The 18,025-nt window shown below is 40.8% G+C and overlaps 1 protein-coding gene and 1 pseudogene across 6 annotated transcripts in view; one reads left to right on the plus strand and one right to left on the minus strand.

Moving 5' to 3' along the window:
* The window catches only part of LOC122673602 (cGMP-specific 3',5'-cyclic phosphodiesterase-like), a 77,932-nt gene that overhangs the window by 20,620 nt on the left and 39,287 nt on the right, over positions 1-18,025 (plus strand). For 5 of the 6 annotated variants that reach the window (XR_006334737.1, XR_006334739.1, XR_006334738.1 and 2 more), the window contains exon 2: positions 1,951-2,539. Coding sequence is in view for 3 of the 6 variants with exons in the window: in XM_043871528.1 (XP_043727463.1) it covers positions 1,951-2,539 (589 nt within the window). In the remaining 3 variants the exon portion in view is untranslated. Of the gene's footprint in view, positions 1-1,950; positions 2,540-8,546; positions 8,694-18,025 lie in introns of those variants that run through there. The other variant, XM_043871526.1, reaches the window with a different exon arrangement.
* LOC122673662 lies at positions 6,935-7,050 on the minus strand (annotated as a pseudogene).

An 18,025-nucleotide genomic window follows, 5' to 3' on the forward strand; every position in this document is an offset into this window, starting at 1 on the left:
ATGAAAATAACCAGTAAGCCGTTGCCTCATGGAGATTGCATTGCTCTTATAGGCCAATTCTTTTAAGCATCCTCGGTGCTAGCAAGTTATTGTCTTTTGAAAGTAAATTTTGAGTTTGGAGAAAAATCAGGTCTGTATTCGGGGAAAAATCAGGTCTGCATACAATATGTATTGTTAGCCGTTACTCTAGGTTTTTTGTGGTTTTCTTTGCTTATTTTGAGAGCAAGGCTCAGTGAAAAACAAGATCTAGCTTTTAGGTAAACTAATATATATGACTTTGAATTTCTTTAGAAGTTAGTTTCAAAAGTTCCCAGAATGTTTAAAGTAATGGGGGCATCAATTTGCATCAGATTACAGCTTCCCAAGAAGCTTGAACTGAACAACAGTCTTTTGGATGTATATGATCTGGTATATTTGTTTTTGTTTTTGTTTTTTTTTAATACTGACTATGAAACCTTTAGCCCAGGTAAGTTTCTTCATGGAGTGGCACATGAACAACATAAATAATTTAAATTTTCTTGGATTAAATTTTGTATACTAGTTACTGCCTATTTTTTGTTTTCCTCCTTTATACAAGGAGTAAATAGAAGATTATTCTAGATTATTGGACATGCATTATTAGGAAGTTATTAATGGTAGTCTACGATCTTTCTTCTACATACTAGATCAAATTGTTTCTGTTTTCTATTTCCTTTCCTAAATCTAATCTATATATAGTGGTATAGATAAAAACTGTCTAAAATTAAGCATGTTACCTAGCCAAGTTCAGATAATTTTTTAAAAAAATTTTGAATATTTAACTTCAGAATAAGTTGTGTGTTTTAAACAGCAGATTTCCATGCCTGTGTTTTCCTTAGACTATTGTCAAATTTAGTGGCTTTTACTTTAATTCAAACTGATTTTGAGAGGAACCGACTTGACACTTGATGCATTATAAATCAGATATCTGAAAATATATGTATACAGGAGTCAATCTTTTATTAAAATGTTCAGTGAAACAATTGTCCTCTACAGTTTTTCAAAATAAACTGTCTTAAATAGACCATCATGTTTTCATTTTCTATGACAAATGGTTACCGCATCAGTTAACCATGAGAGGATTTTAGAAGTTTTCAGGGGTAGCAGTGTTTAAGGAGGGAGGCTTCCCAGGTGGCACAGTGGTAAAGAACCTGCCTGCCAATGCAGGAGACAGAGATGTTGGTTCGATCCCTGGGTTGGCGAGATCCTCTGGAGTAGAAAATGGCAACCCTCTCCTTTGCCTGGAAAGGTCCCTGGACAGAGGAACCTGGCAGGCTTCAGTCCGTGGGATAGCAAAGAGTCAGCCATGACCGAGCATGCTCGCCACCGCCCCCCCCCACCCCACACACAGTGTTTTGTTTTTATTGAGGTATAGTAGCTTTATACTGTCGTGTTAATTTCTGTTAATTTCTGCTCAATGGTGAAGAGAGTCAGCTATGTGTGTACACATGTCCCCTCTCTCTCGGACCTCCCTCCCTTATCCCCATCCCCATCCCCATCCCACCCCGCCCCCGTCTAGGTCACCACAGAGCCCTGAGCTGAACCGCCCACGTTCCACAGTAAGTGCCCACCACTGTGTGTCCTATGCGTGGCAGCGCACATACTGCGATCCTGGTCTCCCTGTTCACCCCCCTGCATGACCGCCGTCCACTTTCTACATCTGCATCCCTGTTCCTACCCTGCAGATAGGTTCATCAGTACCATTTTTATTGATTCCATATATATGTGTTAATATAGGATATCTGTTTGTCTCTTTCTGACTTACTTCATCATGTATGACAGACAGTAAGTCCATCCACGTCTCTTCAAGTTACCGTGCATCAGTCCTTTTTTATGGCTGAGTAGTATTCCATTGTATATATGCACCACATCTTATTTATCCACTCCCGTCTTCCTCAAATATTTAATGTCTCTACATGTTCTTTTCTACAGAGAAATGGTCAATGCATGGTTTGCTGAGAGAGTACACACCATCCCTGTGTGCAAGGAAGGAGTCAAAGGCCACGCGGAATCCTGCTCTTGTCCCTTGCAGCCAAGTACCCGTGCAGAGAGCAGTGTCCCTGGAACACCAACCAGGAAGATCTCTGCCTCCGAATTCGATCGGCCACTTAGACCCATTGTTATCAAGGATTCTGAGGGGACTGTGAGCTTCCTCTCTGACTCAGACAAGAAGGAACAGATGCCTCTAACCTCCCCCCGGTTTGATAATGATGAAGGGGACCAGTGCTCGAGACTCTTGGAATTAGTGAAAGATATTTCTAGTCACTTGGATGTCACAGCCTTATGTCACAAAATTTTCTTGCATATCCATGGACTCATCTCCGCCGACCGCTACTCCTTATTCCTCGTCTGTGAGGACAGCTCCAACGACAAGTTTCTTATCAGCCGCCTCTTTGATGTTGCAGAAGGTTCAACACTGGAAGAAGCTTCAAATAACTGTATCCGCTTAGAGTGGAACAAAGGCATCGTGGGACACGTGGCCGCTCTTGGCGAGCCCTTGAACATCAAGGACGCCTATGAGGTAAGTAAGCTCGTGGATCAGAGGCAGCGTGGGGCACGGGGTGTGGATGGGGCATTGGGCAGCCGCTGGGAATCATAGCGATGTTTGAAACTGAGATTTCATCCTTTACAAGCTTATTTAAAGTGGGGACGTATGGTTAGGAACCTCCCCGTCTTTTGAAAGTCAATTTCTTCACTGGTGGTTGAGTCCAACCCAGGGGCCTTAGGGAAATCTTGTCTTGTTATTCTCCTAAGTGATAATTTGACATAGCTCATCTCACAGTTGTGTTCTCTCGTTTTTTCCTGATTACTGTACATATCCCTCTCCACATTATCACCACGTGGACTTCTGAGGATTTTACTGAGATTCTAAAATAATAGGTCCAAAAACTGTCTGAAAACCAAACCAATAGTCTTTTTAAATTCATTCATTCACTTCATCATACTCATTCATTTGACATCTCATTGATACCAAAGTCTGATTATCTTCCTTTCCACTCTTTCAGTTGTTTTACTAAATAAATTTATCTGTATCTTCAAAAAATAGAAATTTTTGCTCTACAATATTTTGATGGAAGGATTTGATATTTCTTCCATTTTTGTTTCAGTAGTGAACAAGTCTTCATTATAGACTTAAAGATGACAATATATGTTTCTTCAAATTTCCTATGAAAATGATTCTTTTATTGATAGAGTTAGAGATTTTAAACAAAGCGTCTTAATTGAGTGGCAGTGTGTTTATGAATCATGTTCTAGCACCTTGATAGAACAATTGTTCTTGCTACTTATCATGTGGTACACTGTGTAGGTCCCATAGTAACACAGAGAAGGTGAGGTTCCTCTGTGCAGTTTGAGGGGTCATAGACGTTTTGCTCAGCCCTGTACTCCTGATGCCTAGTACAGTGCCTGGCACAGAGATAAGTCCTAATAAGTATTGATTAAGAGAAGATTGTGGTAGGGGAGGTAAATAAGTAGAGTAGAAAGCAGGTCATAATAGAGCCAGGAAAAATGTGTTAGGTTCAGGGAAGTAGAAGGTCGCATGTAACTGGGGGGATGGAGAGAGGTTTCTCTGAGGAAGCAATGATTGATACAGACCCTGGAGGATGGGTAAGATTTGAGTAGATTGAGTTGTGTGCGTGGTGAGAGCCAGATGCAAAGAGAAGTTTGAAGAAGAAACGGGAAGTTGGACCATGTGTTGCTTATGTGGATATATGTTGGGGATAGTGTAGATTTTGAGGAGCTACTGGAGATCACTGAGGTCTTGAATGCCCAGCTGTGGAGCATGTATTTGATTCAGAGCCATGAGGAATAATTGAAGATGGTTTGAAAGGGGGACTGGGGTGATTCAGACTGTGCTTTAGAAGGATGAATATTATGGTGGTCATAAAGTAAATTAGATGGAAAAATACTGGAAACTGGTAGGAGAGGCTATTTTAATAGGCTGAGGAAGTAAGGACCTAAAGCAGGGCACTGGCCTTCAAGATCAAAAGGAGGAAATGGATTGCAGAAGCAGTTGAATCTGCCAGACTTGGAAGCTTGCAGGAGATGGAAGTGAGAAGAGACGTTGGAGATGCCTCAGGTTCTGAAGCTGGGTCAGTAAATAGTGGTGACTGGTGAGGAATTCTGAGGGTAGGGGTCTGGGGAGATAAGTGATAGTTCACGTACGTTAAATCCTGAGATAGCTCTTGGAATCCACTCTATACCGGCAGTGTTTTCAATTTTGGTTCTTCACGGAGCCATCTCCATGACCTCGTTGAGCTCTGTAAATAACATCACACTGTAGCAGACTCCAAGAGGGGAATTAAGGGCACAGCTGAAGGATTGCTGCCAAATTTGCAGAATCCCCTTCCCATCTTAGGTGACACTGGTAGATTAGGACCATAAATATGCTTCAGTTTTGCTGAGAAAGCCTTCATTTGTCTGCATTGTCCTAAACTTCACCAGCACTGAGGATTTCTTCACCTATATCATTTATTTTCTTTACCATCTTCAGAGTTTTTGGGTTACCCAAAAAGTTTGAGTTTTTCATAAGATGTTACAAAAAGTCTGAAAGAACTTTTTGACCAACCCAATAATATGGTGTAATTTTTGTTTTGCAGTGAGCAGTGGTTTAATTCTTGTCTAAAATAGGCCCACAGGGTGAAGCCCCTTAGCTTGGTGGATTTCTCGTGTTGCTACTTCACCCTTGACCCCCTTGATCTGCGTTTATAGTGGCCTTACAGAAGTTCTTCCTGGCACAGAATTTCATTAGAAGTTGTGGGATTGATTGTGATGTAGTTTACGTTGGTCTTAACAGTGAAAGTCAGTTGGCTAGTGGATAATTCATTACTTGGCTTCCCTGGTGGCTCAGTGGCAACGAACCTGCCTACGAATTCAGGAGACGTGGGTTCAGTCCCTGGGTCAGGAAGATCCCTGAGAAGGGCATGGCAACCCACTCCAGTATTCTTGCCTGGGAGAGTCCATGGACAGAGGAGCCGGATGGCCTAGTCCATGGGGTCGCAAAGAGTTGGTGCACCTGAGCACGCCCGCAGTTCCTTACTCAGCCCACTCATAATTAGTAGTGGTCAGAATACTGTCTCTTAGCCTTCTGTGGAAATAGTCAAAATGTAAAAGCGTGTTCTGTGTTTTCTTAGTCCTACACATTCCTTAGATATGTAATCTGTAAAAATGACACTGTATAGCAGTATTTCTTCAGCTTACATGACCACAGAACACTTAGACATGGTGGTGTAGCAGTAGAAAACCAAGCGGTGGCCATGAAATAAAACAGTGTTCAGATTGAAGCTGAGAATAAAAAAGTCTCTTAGATAAACTAATTTTAAGAAATGGTCAACATTTGATTCCCATTTTAAAACTTTGTAACAGAATGGTATACAGTTGGGAATTCAACTGTTTTATTGCTGATAAAATAATACGTTCACATATTTAAAACATGACATGATCCGCAGCTTAGACCAGTGAGTTTCAGTTACACCACAAATGTCCCTGATGTTCAATCAACACATCATCTCCTCTCTCAGGCCATCTTTCATGCAACTTTCTTGAATGTGGCACAGCATCTATTAATAATAAGATATTGACCCAATAATCAGAACAACTTATATAAATGTGTTGGAATTTTCCTAATACTTGAAAACTAGACATCATCCAGTATTTAGATCAGATTGCGTATCACTCAGTGTTCTTCAGAGTAGGATATATAGAGATAAATAAGAAGTGATTTATTGTAGGAATAAGCTCACTTGGGTATGGAGGCTTAGAAGTTCCACAGTCTGCCTTCCATCTGCAAGCTGGAGAACCAGGATTGGTGTAGTTGATGGTATAACTCAGAGTCTGCAGGCCTAAGAATCGGGGGCCAGTGGTGTAACTCTGGTCTGTGTCTCAATCAAAAGCTTCAGAGCCAGGAGCTGTGGTGGACTGCACAAGGGCAAGAGAATATGGATATCTTGGTTCAAACAGCAAATTCGTCCTTCTTTTCCTCTGCCTACTCAAGGGATTAGATGATGCCCACTGGCATTGATAAAGATCTTCTTTACTCATTCCACTGATTCAGATGTTCATCTCCTCTGGAGACATCCTCACAGACACACCTGGAAGTAACGCGTTATCAGCCTTTTGGGCGTCGCTTAGCCTAGTCAAGTTGACACATAAAATTAACTATCACAGATTGCCTTGAAGCCCTGGTTCTATGTCTGGTGGAAGCCTTACGCCTCCCAAGATTTCCTATGTCAAAGGATTTATATTGTCTAAATAACCCTCTTATTTCCTAAATCAACAGGAATGCAAAACTTAGACCCATCTCTTGTTTCCATGGGGCAGCCTCTCCATGGACACCATGATTTTTAGGGAGAGAAACTGGAGGGTTCGTAGGGACGGATCACATCGCCACTCATGTGGTCTTTCCCTCGAGCTGCAGCTCTTCCCACCCCAAACTTATTCCCCCCTTTTCAGTCCTTCTTCAGATAAATACGTCTTCACCATCTCTCATCCTGCAGGTCTCAGGCACTACTCAAGTGAATTTCTGGTAAATCAAATTATTTCCAAAATGAATTTCAGAAGAAAGAAATAACAATAGCTACTGTTCTAATTTTAATAAATTACCAATTTTGATACATTTGTCGTGTTGTAATTGTGTCCTAGGGAACAGAGTTTGGGAATTGCTGTATCATTGTTAAATGCTCTAATAATCTTTAGATATTCCACTTTGTGGAAGAAGACCAGCATATAATTTGGCAAATCTAGTTGGTTATTTCCTTTTTTGTTTTCTGTTATTTTTATCTTTATATGATTTCAAGCTTATAGAAAAGTTGCAAGACCAGTATCAGAAACTTGGGTATACCCTCTACCCAGATTCTCTAATTGTTTATATTTTGCCCCATCTGCTTTATTACTTTCTTTTTCTGTGTGTAATGCATGTAAGTGATGCATGCATATTATTTTTTTTCTGAGCCATTCGGAGACATTTTTACTATATGTATATTCTGGTAAGAACAGATACTGCACTTGATCTTAGCTAAAAGGCTGAGAAGCAATTGCTATATATATTTTCTAACAAGAATATAGTCTTACACAATTGTCGTACTTTTATCAAAATCTGGAAATTTTTTGATACAAAGCTCTTAGCTAACATTCCATAGTCAAATTTGGTCAGTTGTCCCATGAATGTCCTTTGCAGTGATTTCTTCCCCCTCTGTTGAAGGCTCTAACTCAGGGTTACATATTGCACGTGTTTGTCCTGTCTTGTTAGTCTCCATTAAATCTGGGGTAGTTTCTCAGTGCTGCTCTTTCTTGACATGTCTTTTGGAAGGAGACAGGCCAGTTATCTTGCAGAATGTTTTTCTTGAATAGATTCAATTTAGGCGCTTTTGGCAGGAATACCACAAATGTTCTTTCGACCTCGTTTGGCTTTACAGCCGACAATCAGTTCTTCACCTCTACACCAGCTGGGGTGTCCTACAGTCCAGCTCACTCCTGACACGAGTTGCCTGGAGTGGGTACAGACCCCATGGGTTAGGGGCCCTGTCGTACAGTGTTGTCCCCACTTAAGATGCCAGCCGTGAGTAGGACCACACTAGTTTCAGGCCGACTGCAGACGCAGGGGCTCCCCACTCGGGTTTAGTGATTTGCTGGAATGACTCAGAACTCAGGAAAGTGCCATACGTAAGATTATAGCTATATGTTTATAAAGGATAACATTCAGAAATAGCCTAGTAGAAGAGATGCACAGGGCAAGGAGTGAGAGGTAGGGGACACAAAACTTCCTTGCCCACCCTCTATGGCAACACCATCCAGCACATAGATCACCTTTACCCAAAAGTTCCCTCAATCTGATTTTTTTTTCATTATGTAGGGATGGTTGATTAAATCATTGGCCATTGGTGATTGGACTCAGTCTCCAGGCCCCTCTTCCTTATCCAGTGGCAGGGCTGAACGTTCTGACCCTCTAATCACTCAGGTGGTTTTCCTGGCACCCAGATCCAGTCCTGAAGCTATTTGAAACCTTCTCACCCATGAGACTTTACATTACCACGAGCTCAGGTATGCTTGGCAGGGGCTTGTTATGAATATAAAAAGACTATCAGGTAATTCCAAGGGTTTGAAGAGATCTAATGCCAGACCAAACATGTTTTTTAATTATACCACAGATCTTAGCATATGTTACCAGGTAGCACGCGATGTTACTTTACCACATTTTTGATGATATTAAACTTGGTAAGTGGGTTAAAGTGGTGTCCACTAAGTGTTTCACAATACAGGTACAATTTTCCCATTGTAATTAATAAATATCTTAAGAGAAGTTATTTTGATATTATGTAAATACTCTTTTCCTTATCATAGCACTTACCACTTTGGGCATCTACTAATTTTCCAACTTTATATCAATAATACCCTCTATATATATTAGTTACATTCTAATGTGAAGAAGAGCTTTGTCTTCCTTATTCATTCATTATTTCTATCATTATGGACTCATGGATTTATATTTTTGAATGAGTTATGCTGTGTTACTATCTTATTCATATTCTCAGATTATATCCAATTTATTGGCTCAAATGATGTTTTTGAACTGTGGTGTTGGAGAAGACTCTTGAGAGTCCCTTGGACTGCAAGGAGATACAACCAGTCCATCCTAAAGGAGATCAGTCCTGGGTGTTCATTGGAAGGACTGATGCTGAAGCTGAAACTCCAATACTTTGGCCACCTCATGTGAAGAGTTGACTCATTGGAAAAGACCCTGATGCTGGGAGGGATTGGGGGCAGGAGGAGAACGGGACGACAGAGGATGAGATGGCTGGATGGCATCACCAACTCTATGGACAGGAGTTTGAGTAAACTCCGGGAGTTGGAGATGGACAGGGAGGCCTGGCATGCTGCAATTCATGGGGTCGCAAAGAGTCGGACACAACTGAGCAACTGAACTGAACTGAACTGATGTCCTTTTGGCTCAGTCTATCAAATCCTAAAAGATAATGCTGTGAAAGTGCTACACTCAATATGACAGCAAATTTGGAAAACTCAGCAGTGGCCACAGGACTGGAGAAGGTCAGTTTTCATTCCAATCCCAAAGAAAGGCAATGCCAAAGAATGCTCAAACTGTCGCATAATTGCACTCATCTCACACACTAGCAAAGTAATGCTCAAAATTCTCCAAGCTGGGCTTCAACAGTACATGAATCGTGAACTTCCAGATGTTCAAGCTGGATTTAGAAAAGGCAGAGGAACCAGAGATCAAGTTGCCAACATCCGTTGGATCATAGAAAAAGCAAGAGAGCTCCAGAAAAACATCTACTTCTGCTTTATTGACTACGCCAAAGCCTTTGACTGTGTGCATCACAGCAAACTGTGGAAGATTCTTAAAGAGATGGGAATACCAGACCACCTGACCTGCCTCCTGAGAAATCTGTATGCTGGTCAAGAAGCAACAGTTAGAACCAGACATGGAACAACAGACTGGTTCCAAATTGGGAAAGGAGTACATCAAGGCTGTATATTATCACCCTGCTTGTTTAACTTATATGCAGAGTACATCATGTGAAATGCCAGGCTGGATGAAGCACAGGCTGGAATCAAGATTGCCAGGAAAAATATCGATAACCTCAGATATGGAGATGACAGCACACTCATGGCAGAAAGCAAAGACGATCTAGAGAGCCTCTTGATGAAAGTGAAAGAGGAGAGTGAAAAGGTTGGCTTAAAACTCAACATTCAGAAAGCTAAGATCATGGCGTCTGGTCCCATCACTTCATGGCAAATAGATGGGGAAACAGTGGAAGCAGTGACAGACTTTATTTTTTTGGGCTCCAAAATCACTGCAGATGGTGACTGCAGCCATGAAATTAAAAGATGCTTGCTCCTTGGAAGAAAAGCTATGTCTAGACAGCATATTAAAAAGCAGAGACATTATATTGCCAACAAAGGTCCACCTAGTCATAGCTATGTTTTTTCCATTAGTCATGTATGGATGTGAGAGTTGGACTATTAAGAAAACTGAGCACTGAACTGTGGTGTTGGAGAAGACTCTTGAGAGTTCCTGGGACTGCAGTGAGATCCAACCAGTCCATCCTCAAGGAAATCAGCCCTGACTATTCATTGGAAGGACTGATGCTGAAGCTTAAGCTCCAATACTTTGGCCAACTGATGTGAAAAACTGACTCATTTGAAAAGACCCTGATGCTGGGGATGACAGAGAAATGAGATGGTTGGATGGCATCACCATCTCAATGGACATGCCTTTGAGCGGGCTCTGGGAGTTGGTGATGGGCAGGGAGGCCTGGCATGCTGCAGTCCATGGGGTCGCAAAGAGTTGGACATGACTGAGTGACTGAACCGATGTCGTTTTGATATGTTCCCACATCACTCTTGGCATTTTCTTGCTTTCTGGGGGAACTGAAAGTTTTACCTACTTAGCAGGATGTTCTAGACTTTATCTTACACTTCCCCTGCCGTGGACCTAGGAACCCAGGTGCCTCTCAGTGGACGGGGTGGTATTTAAAAACCAAGATCTAGGCACTAGGCATGCTCGTTGCTACTAGTTTTTCAGCAGATAGAGGTAGGAAAAAAATACACAGACTAACATACACTAATATTTTATTTATTCCTATAGCTGGCTACCCACTATATTATAAACAATAAATTCTTACCTCTGATTTTAATCTAACACTTCAAGGTACATTTTGTTTTCCTCCTCCAAAAATGAAGAACCAGGCTTCCTTATTCTTCTTTTTTTAATTGAAGTATAGTTGATTTACAGTGGCATGTTCAGATGTATAGCACAGTGGTAAAGTTATGTGTGTGTGTTTGTGTGTATGTATATATACACACATACATATATATTTCAGATTTTTTTCCTTTTAGGTTATTATAAAATGTTGAATATAGTTCCCCAGCTTTACAGTAGGCCCTTACTGGTTATCTTTTTTATATATAGTTTGTTAATCCCAAACTCCTAATTTATTGCCCTACGTTTTCCCCTTTGATAACCATAAGTTTGTTTTCTATGTGTATAGATCTATTTCTGTTTTGTAAATAAGTTAATTTGTGTCTTTTTGTTTTTTTTTCTTTTTTTAAGCTTCTGCATATAAGCAGTATCATATAATAATTACCTTCCTCTGTCTGGCTTACTTCATTTAGTGGGATAATCTTAGATCCATCCATGTTGTGCAAATGACGTTATTTCATTCTTTTTCATGACTGAGTAATATTCCATCCTACAACAAAAGAGGCAGGAATACACTGGACAAAAGACAGTCTCTTCAATAAGTGGTGCTGGGAAAACTAGACAGCTACATGTGAAAGAATGAAATTAGAACATTCTCCAACACCATACACAAAAATAAACCCAAAGTGGATTAAAGACCTAAATGTAAGACTGGTTACCATAAAACTCCTAGAGAGAAAGGTCGGCAGGACACTCGTGGACATAAATCACAGCAGTATCTTTTCGGGTCTATTTCCTTAGTGTTTATATATTTGTGCATGTGCTCAGGCCAAGTTCCAAGCTCTTTATTCGTTTCTGTAAAATCTGTTTCTTCAGGCTGAAGAACTTTCTTTACTATTTCTTTAGTATTGGTCTGATGGTGACAAATTCTCTGATTTTGTTTACCTAAATATGCCTTCATTTTGCCTATAATCTTGAAAGATATCTTTACTGCAAAGATGCTTCTTGGTTAACAGTAGTTTTCTTTTAATATTTAAAATGTTTTCCCACTTTTTTTCTGGTTTTCACTTTTCTTATGAGAAGTGAGCCAACCTTCCTTTCTTACATGTTTCGTGTTATGTATCATTTTCACACTGTGTGTATATGTTTAAGGTTTTCACTAACTTTGGGAAAATTCTGGTCATGTGTTTAAATATTTTTTTTAGGCCCCATTTTCTTCTCTTTGGTCTCCAATTGTATATGTTAGACCATTTGATATTGTCCCAGAGAACACTGAGGCTCTGTTAACTTTGCATAGTTTTTGTTTTTCCTCAGTCTTTGAGTAGGTACTTTGTCAGTTTCCCTTCAGGTTCACTGACTCATCCAATCTGCTGTTAATCAGTGAACTCTTCATTTTAGACTTCGTACTTTCCAGTTCTAGAATTTCCATTTGGCTTTTTAAGAATACTTTTTTTCTTTCTTTGCAGAGATTCCCATCTGTTCATTATTACCATATTTTAAGCTTTTTAATACATTTATAATAGCTTCTTTGAAGTCCTTGTTGTTAATTCCAATATCTTTCACATCCTGGGGTCATTTTTTATTGACTGTTCTTTTTCTTCACTATGGGTTGTGTTTCCTGTTTCTTCATTTGTTGTGATTATGTTTATTGTAGGCTGGACATTGTGACTGTTTGTTGAAAGTCATTTGGGTTATATTATCTTCTTTTAAAACAGGGCTGACCTTTATTTTTGCAAGCAGTGAAGTTACTGGAAGATCCTTTTGGCCCTGTCAGATTTGATATTATTATTTATTATGATGGATCTACTTTAGTTTTAAATTTATCCTTAGGGAATGCTGCCTGGATCTCCGGTAGGGTCCTTGCTCCCAAGGAGTGGCCCTTCTGTGCCTCAGCTGAATGCCTGGGTACCTAGTGAGGTACCTCTGATGGGTAGGACCCCAGTGTCTTCAAACATTTTTATAATTGGAGGCACCAGTCCACTTTCAGCTTTCAAAAGGTAGTTTTTGCTTGTTCTCTTAAGAGTCTTGCCAAATACATGTTCAGCCTGTATTGAACCAAAGACATGTTCAAACTGTCTTCTGCCACTCCTCTTTATACCCTACCACACCGACAACACAGCCTGTCTTAGCAGGTACTTTGCCTTGCACACCCCAGCACTTGTGTTATTGTTGTCATTCTGTCCCTAAGTCTTCTACAACTCTTTGCGACCACATGAACTGCTGCATGCCAGAGTCCCCTGTTCTTCCCTCTATCCTGGAGTTTGCTCAGAGTCAGTCCGTTGAGTCTGTGATGTTGTCTAACCATCTCATCCTCTGCTGCCCCCTTCTCCTTCTGCCTTCAATCTTTCCCAGCATCAGGGTCTTTTCCAGTGAGGGACTTTGCATCAGGTTGCCCAGACTATTGGAGCATCAGCTTCAGCATTAATCCTTCTAGTGAATATTCAGGATTGATTTCCTTCTGGACTGGCTGGCTTGATCTCCTTGCTGTCCAAGGGATTCTCAGGAGTCTTCTCCAGCACCACAGTAATAAAGCATCAATTCTTCAGTGCTCAGCCTTCTTTCTGGTCCAACTCTCACAGCTGGAAAACCACTACTGGAAAAAACCACAGCTTTGACTAGACAGATATTTGTCAGCAAAGTGAGTCTCTGCTTTTTAATACACTGTCTAGGTTTGTCATAGCTTTCCTTGCAAGGCGCAAACGTCTTAATTTCATGGCTGCAGTTACTGTCCACAGTGATTTTGGAGCCCTAGAAAATAAAATCCGTCACTGCTTCTACCTTTTCCCCTTCTATTTGCCATGAAGTGGTGGGACTGGATGCCAAGATCTTAGTTTTTTGAACATTGAGTTTCAAGCCAGCTTTTTCACTCTCCTGTCTCAGCCTCATCAAGAGGCTCTTTAGTTCCTCTTCACTTTCTGCCATTAGAGTGGTATCATCTGCATTCTGAGGTTATTGATATTTCTCCCAGCAATCTTGAGTCCAGCATATGATTGAAAAATCCAACCCAGCATTTTGCATTATGTACTCTGCATTTCAGTTCAATTCAGTCGCTCAGTCATGTCTGACTCTTTGCGGCCCCATGGAGCACAGCATGGCAGGCTTCCCTGTCCATCACCAACTCCAGGAGTTTACCCAAACTTATGTTCATCGAGTTGGTGATGCCATCCAATCATCTCATCCTCTGTCTTCCCCTTCTCTTCCTGCCCCCAATCCCTCTCAGCATCAGGGTCTTTTCCAAAGAGTCAGCTCTTCACATGAGGTGGCCAAAGTATTGGAGTTTCAGCTTCAGCATCATTCGTTCCAGTGAAGACCCAGGACTGATCTGCTTTAGGATGGATCTCCTTAAGTTAAATAAAACTTAGCAATTTTTATTAAATTGTTACAATTTAATTTAATTTAAGGGTGACAATATATAGCCTTGTCACACTTCTTTCCTGGTTTTGAACCAGTCATTTATTCCATGACTGGTTCTAACTGTTGTTTCTTAACCTGCATACAGGTTTCTCAGGAGGCAGGTAAGGTGGTCTGGTATTTCCATCTCTTCAAGAATCCTCCAGTTTGTTGTAATCCACATAGTCCAAGGCTTTAACATAGTCAAAGAAGCATAGTCAAACCAATTTTTTTTTTCTGGAATTCCCTTCCTTTCTCAGATTGTTACTAGATTGTTATCTCTATAGAAAATTTTAAAAATTAAGAAATATATGTCAATGCCTATAAAATGAAGTGAAAAAATGTACTCTACAACTACCCTCACATAATTTGGTTGGAACATGAAGAATGCTAACAAATGGTCATTCCCACTTCCTGGTCTATAGTTTAAACTGGAGTGGAAAAATCACTCAGACTCCACCATCTTGGTAAATGGACAGGGAACCTTGAGAAATAAATAAGAAGTGGATGAAGGAGGGGACAAAATAGCAGGGGAAATCAGTGTTTGGATCAAGGCTGGGGCTTTACAGGCTTTACAGGCTTTGTGGACTTTCAAGCTTGAGTGGGGTACAGAGTCAGTTAACTTAGGACTCTTGACGGCTTTGGCTAACGGTGCAGGTGTGGGAGGCAGGGATTAGGTGTTTTTAGACCTTGCTGCATGGACTATTTGTAGCTTTTGTTGCGTTTCTGAGCCAGTTCTTCAGGCCTGCACTTTGAAGCCCAAGAATAGATGTCTGATATGGTCTTGAGATGTGGCTGCTATCTGGGCTTTGTCCACTTCCAAGCTGTGTCCCCTGCTCTGGGACCCTCAGGTCACTGCTCTTGCTATTAGCTCCGCACTGCAACAGAATGTGGGTGAAACGTCCTTTACAGAGAGGAAAAGTGTGTTTCTTCACATGGGCCAGTCAAGACAGAGTGTTTAGCAAACAGATGCAAAAGCACCCCAGAGGGTTCCATTGGCTCCACAGAAAATAAATGATGAAGAATGTCAATAAAACAGAGGAAGTTATGAAGTCTGCTTTGATGATGATTATGACCACCTACAGCATTTGAAAGAAGCATCTGGGCCCTACATGCTTAAATCCCAATTACCTTTAGTACATGTAACAGGAGAGAGGAGAAAGAGGAGACTTTGATAATTCTAGGCCGTGCAATTAATTTGCCTTAATCAGAGTTTAAAACAGAGTTTAAGAAAGTTATTGATTGGTAAATAAACCCACTCCTATTTTGGGCCCTCAACTGGATTTGGTCCTGACATTGTTGCAGCTCTGGGTGATGATTTCAACTCTGTTACCCAGAGAGTATATGTGAAGGTGACTTTATCTTTCAGATTAGTGAGGAACAAGAGAGGAAGAGGGGATGAATAGAAAGAAATCTGAAGCTGAAAATGTCAGCAAGTGGAAAGATGTGGATGGGAAGAAAAGTGATAGGGAGAAATGATGATTATGATGTATAAATGCCAAACTCAAATGAAGACGATCTGGCTGCCTGGACAAACTTCATGAAGGCAAAGATGCTGGTTTTTTTCTTTTTTTTTTTTTTAGGAAGAAAAAATAAAAAGTCACCTTGTAGAGAATTCTACGACTTTCTCAGTCATGAGAAGAAATGAATAGCATGAGCAGTTTGAGTATTATGAAAGTTAAGATGATAAGATTGGAGCTAACTTAAGCTAAGCTAAGTTAAGTTAAGATGATAATTCAGTCGCTCAGTACTCTGATTCTTTGCGAGCCCATGGACTACAGCACACCAGGCCTCCCTGTCCATCACCAATTCCCATAGTTTACTCAAATCCATGTCAATCATGTCAGTGATGCCATCCAACCATCTCATCCTCTGTCATCCCCTTCTCCTCCTGCCCTCAATCTTTCCCAGCATCAGGGTATTTTTCGGTGAGGAAGTTCTTCGCATCAAGTGACCAAAGGATTGGAATTTCAGCTTCAGCATCAGTCCTTCCAATGAACACCCAGGACTGATCTCCTTTACGATGGACTGGTTGAATCTCCTTGCAGTCCAAGGGACTCTCAAGAGTCTTCTCCAACACCACAGTTCAAAAGCATCAATTCTTCTGTGCTCAGCTTTCTTTATAGTCCAACTCTCACATCCATACATGACTACTGGAAAAACCGTAGCTTTGACTAGATAGACAAAGTAATGTCTCTGCTTTTTAATATGCTGTCTACGTTGGTCGTAACTTTTCTTTCAAGGAGCTAGCATCTTATAATTCCATGGCTGCAGTCACCATCCGCAGTGATTTTGGAGCCCAAGAAAATAAAGTCAGCCACTGTTTCCCCACGCAGTTGCCATGAAGTGATGGGACCAGATGCCATGATGTTAGTTTTCTGAATGTTGAGCTTTAAGCCAACTTTTTCACTCTCCTCTTTCACTTTCATCAAGAGGCTCTTTAGTTCTTCTTCACTTTCTGCCAAAAGGGTGGTGTCATCTGCATATCTGAGGTTACTGATATTTCTCCTGGAAATCTTGATTCTACCTTGTGATTCATCAGCCTGGCATTTCTCATGATGCATATAAGTTAAATAAGCCAGGTGACAACATGCAGCCTTGACATACTCGTTTTCCTATTTGGAACCAGTCTGTTGTTCCATGTCCAGTTCTAACTGTTGCTTCCTGACCTACATACAGATTTCTCAAGATGCAGGTCAAGTGGTCTGGTATTCCCATCTCTTTAAGAATTGTCCACAGTTTGCAGTGATCCACACAGTCAAGGCTTTGACATAGTCAACAAAGCATAAATAGATGTTTTTCTGGAACTCTCTTGCTTTTTTGATCCAGCAGATGTTGGCAATTTGATCTCTGGTTCCTCTGCCTTTCCTAAAACCAGCTTAAATATCTGAAAGTTCACTGTTCACATACTACTGAAGCTTGGCTTAGAGAATTTTGAACATTACTTTACTAGCGGGTGAGATGAGTGCAACTGTGCTTTAGTTTGAGCATTCTTTGGCATTGCCTTTCTTTGGGATTGGAATGAAAATTGACCTTTTCCAGACCTGTGGCCACTGCTGAGTTTTCCAAATTTGCTGGCATGTTGAATGCAGCACTTTCACAGCATCATCTTTTAGGATTTGAAATAGCTCAACTGGAATTCCATCACCTCCACTAGCTTTGTTCATAGTGATGCTTCCTAAGGCCCCCTTGACTTCGCATTCCAGGATGTCTGGCTCTAGGTGAGTGATCATACTATCGTGATTATCTGGGTTGTGAAAATGATTTTTGTATAGTTCTTCTGTGTATTCTTGCCACCTCTTCTTAATATCTTTTGCTTCTGTTAGGTCCAATCCATTTCTGCCCTTTATTGAGCCCACCTTTGCATGAAATGTCCCCTTGGTATCTCTAATTTTCTTGAAGAGATCTCTAGTCTTTCCCACTCTATTGTTTTCCTCTATTTCTTTGCACTGATCACTGAGGAAGGCTGTCTTATCTCTCCTGGCTATTCTTTGGAACTCTACATTCAAATGGGAATATCTTTCCTTTTCTCCTTGCTTTTCACTTCTCTTCTTTTCATAGCTATTTGTGAGGCCTCCACAGACAACCATTTTGTCTTTTTGCATTTGTTTTTCTTGGGGATGGTCTGTACAATGTCATGAACCTCTGTCCATAGTTCCTCAGGCACTCCCTCTATCAGATATCTATTTCTCACTTCCAAAGTATAGTCATAAGGGATTTGATTTAGGTCATACCTGAGTGGTCTAGTGGTTTTCCCTGCTTTCTTCAATTTAAGCTGAACTTGGCAATAAGGAGTTCATGATCTGAGCCACAGTCAGCTCCTGATCTTGTTTTTGCTGACTGTATAGAGCTTCTCCAACTTTGGCTGCAAAGAATATAATCAATCTGATTTTGGTGTTGACCATCTGGTGATGTCCATGTGTAGAGTCTTCTCTTGTGTTGTTGGAGGAGGGTGTTTGC

Source organism: Cervus elaphus, chromosome 17, assembly GCF_910594005.1.
Source record: "Cervus elaphus chromosome 17, mCerEla1.1, whole genome shotgun sequence".
Taxonomy (NCBI): Eukaryota; Metazoa; Chordata; class Mammalia; order Artiodactyla; family Cervidae; genus Cervus; species Cervus elaphus.